We start from the raw sequence: 1,419 nt of genomic DNA on the forward strand, positions 1-1,419 counted from the left end.
ACACTTTCTGGAAATATTCCTTGTTTTAGAGAAAGAACAAAAATATGCAACAGTGATATAAATTTTTTTTCGGCCGTGAACATTTTAGTGAACGGACGTGTTTATTATTAAACTTAAAAATGGCTAATAAAAGTATTTCAATACTCATTTAAAAGAAATTATTTAAGAAAGTAAAAGAAAGTATTATAAAAAATATTATTAAAAGAAAGTATTTAAGAGAAGCAAGAAAGAATGGAAATAGGTCTATAATTAAAGACATTAGAAGGATTACCCGATTTGACAACCGGTATAATTATTGCAGTTTAAACACTTTCTGGAAATATTCCTTGTTTTACAGAAAGAACAAAAATATGCAACAATGATATAAATTTTTTTTCGGCCGTGAACATTTTAGTGAACGGACGTGTTTATTATTAAACTTAAAAATGGCTAATAAAAGTATTTCAGTTACTCATTTAAAAGAAATTATGGATATCCATGAAAACACAATAATGAAGCTATTTAGCGACAGGATTGATAAAATTGAGAGTAAAATATCAGTTATGGAAGAAGAAAATAAAAATTTCAAAAATGAAGTAAGTGACCTGAAAAAAAGTGTTGAATTTGTCAGTGACAAATATAAAAATTTACTATTGGAAATAGATGTTTCTAAAAAAACAGCAATGTCATCAGTATATCATCTGAACGACACAAAAATAAATATAGAAAATGATAACGTTATTAAAGATAAGTTGGCTGAACTTGAAGATAGGTGTCGCAGAAATAATTTGAGATTTAATGGTATAGAAGAAAAAGAAATTGAAACCTGGCAAGAAACTGAAAGTAAAATAAGAGAAATTTTAAAAACTAAATTGGGTTTTAATGGTAATATCGAAATTGAGAGAGCCCATAGAGTTGGAAAAAAGGTGATGGGTGCTAAAAGAATAAATAGAACTATTGTTGTAAAATTTTTAAACTATAAAGACAAGAACGCGATTTTGGATAAGTTCGTAAAGGCAAAACTCTGGAATGAAAATTTGTTTATAAATGAAGATTTTAGCGAACGTACTATGGAAATAAGAAGAAAGTTATTCGCGGAAGCAAAGGAGCTACGAAGTAAAGGAAAGTATGCTAAGGTTACTTATAACAAATTATTCACACGCGATTTTAAGTAAATTTTTTTTTTCAATTCATAGTTATAAAATTATTTAAATTCTGAAATGGATTCAAACCAACTAAATTTTGAGTCAATTTCATTTAACTTTTTTCAAATTAATGATTTTTTACTTGATAATGAATCCGATCCTGACATAAATTATTTTAGTGAAGCAAGTGCTCTGCAAAACTGCTCTTATTTTTATAACAATGAATTGAAAGATGATCTTAATAGGGATTTTCTTAATGTTATTCATTTTAATATAAGAAGTTTAAAAAAAAACT

At 26.4% G+C, this 1,419-nt stretch overlaps 1 protein-coding gene across 1 annotated transcript; it reads left to right on the forward strand.

Moving 5' to 3' along the window:
- The first annotated feature begins 425 nt into the window (after positions 1-425).
- On the forward strand, positions 426-1,154 carry LOC136079119 (uncharacterized). Its single transcript, XM_065794836.1, has one exon. It carries the CDS (start codon positions 426-428, stop codon positions 1,152-1,154), a length of 729 nt encoding a protein of 242 aa, XP_065650908.1.
- Positions 1,155-1,419: the final 265 nt, after the last annotated feature.

Source organism: Hydra vulgaris, chromosome 04, assembly GCF_038396675.1.
Source record: "Hydra vulgaris chromosome 04, alternate assembly HydraT2T_AEP".
NCBI classification, from domain to species: Eukaryota; Metazoa; Cnidaria; class Hydrozoa; order Anthoathecata; family Hydridae; genus Hydra; species Hydra vulgaris.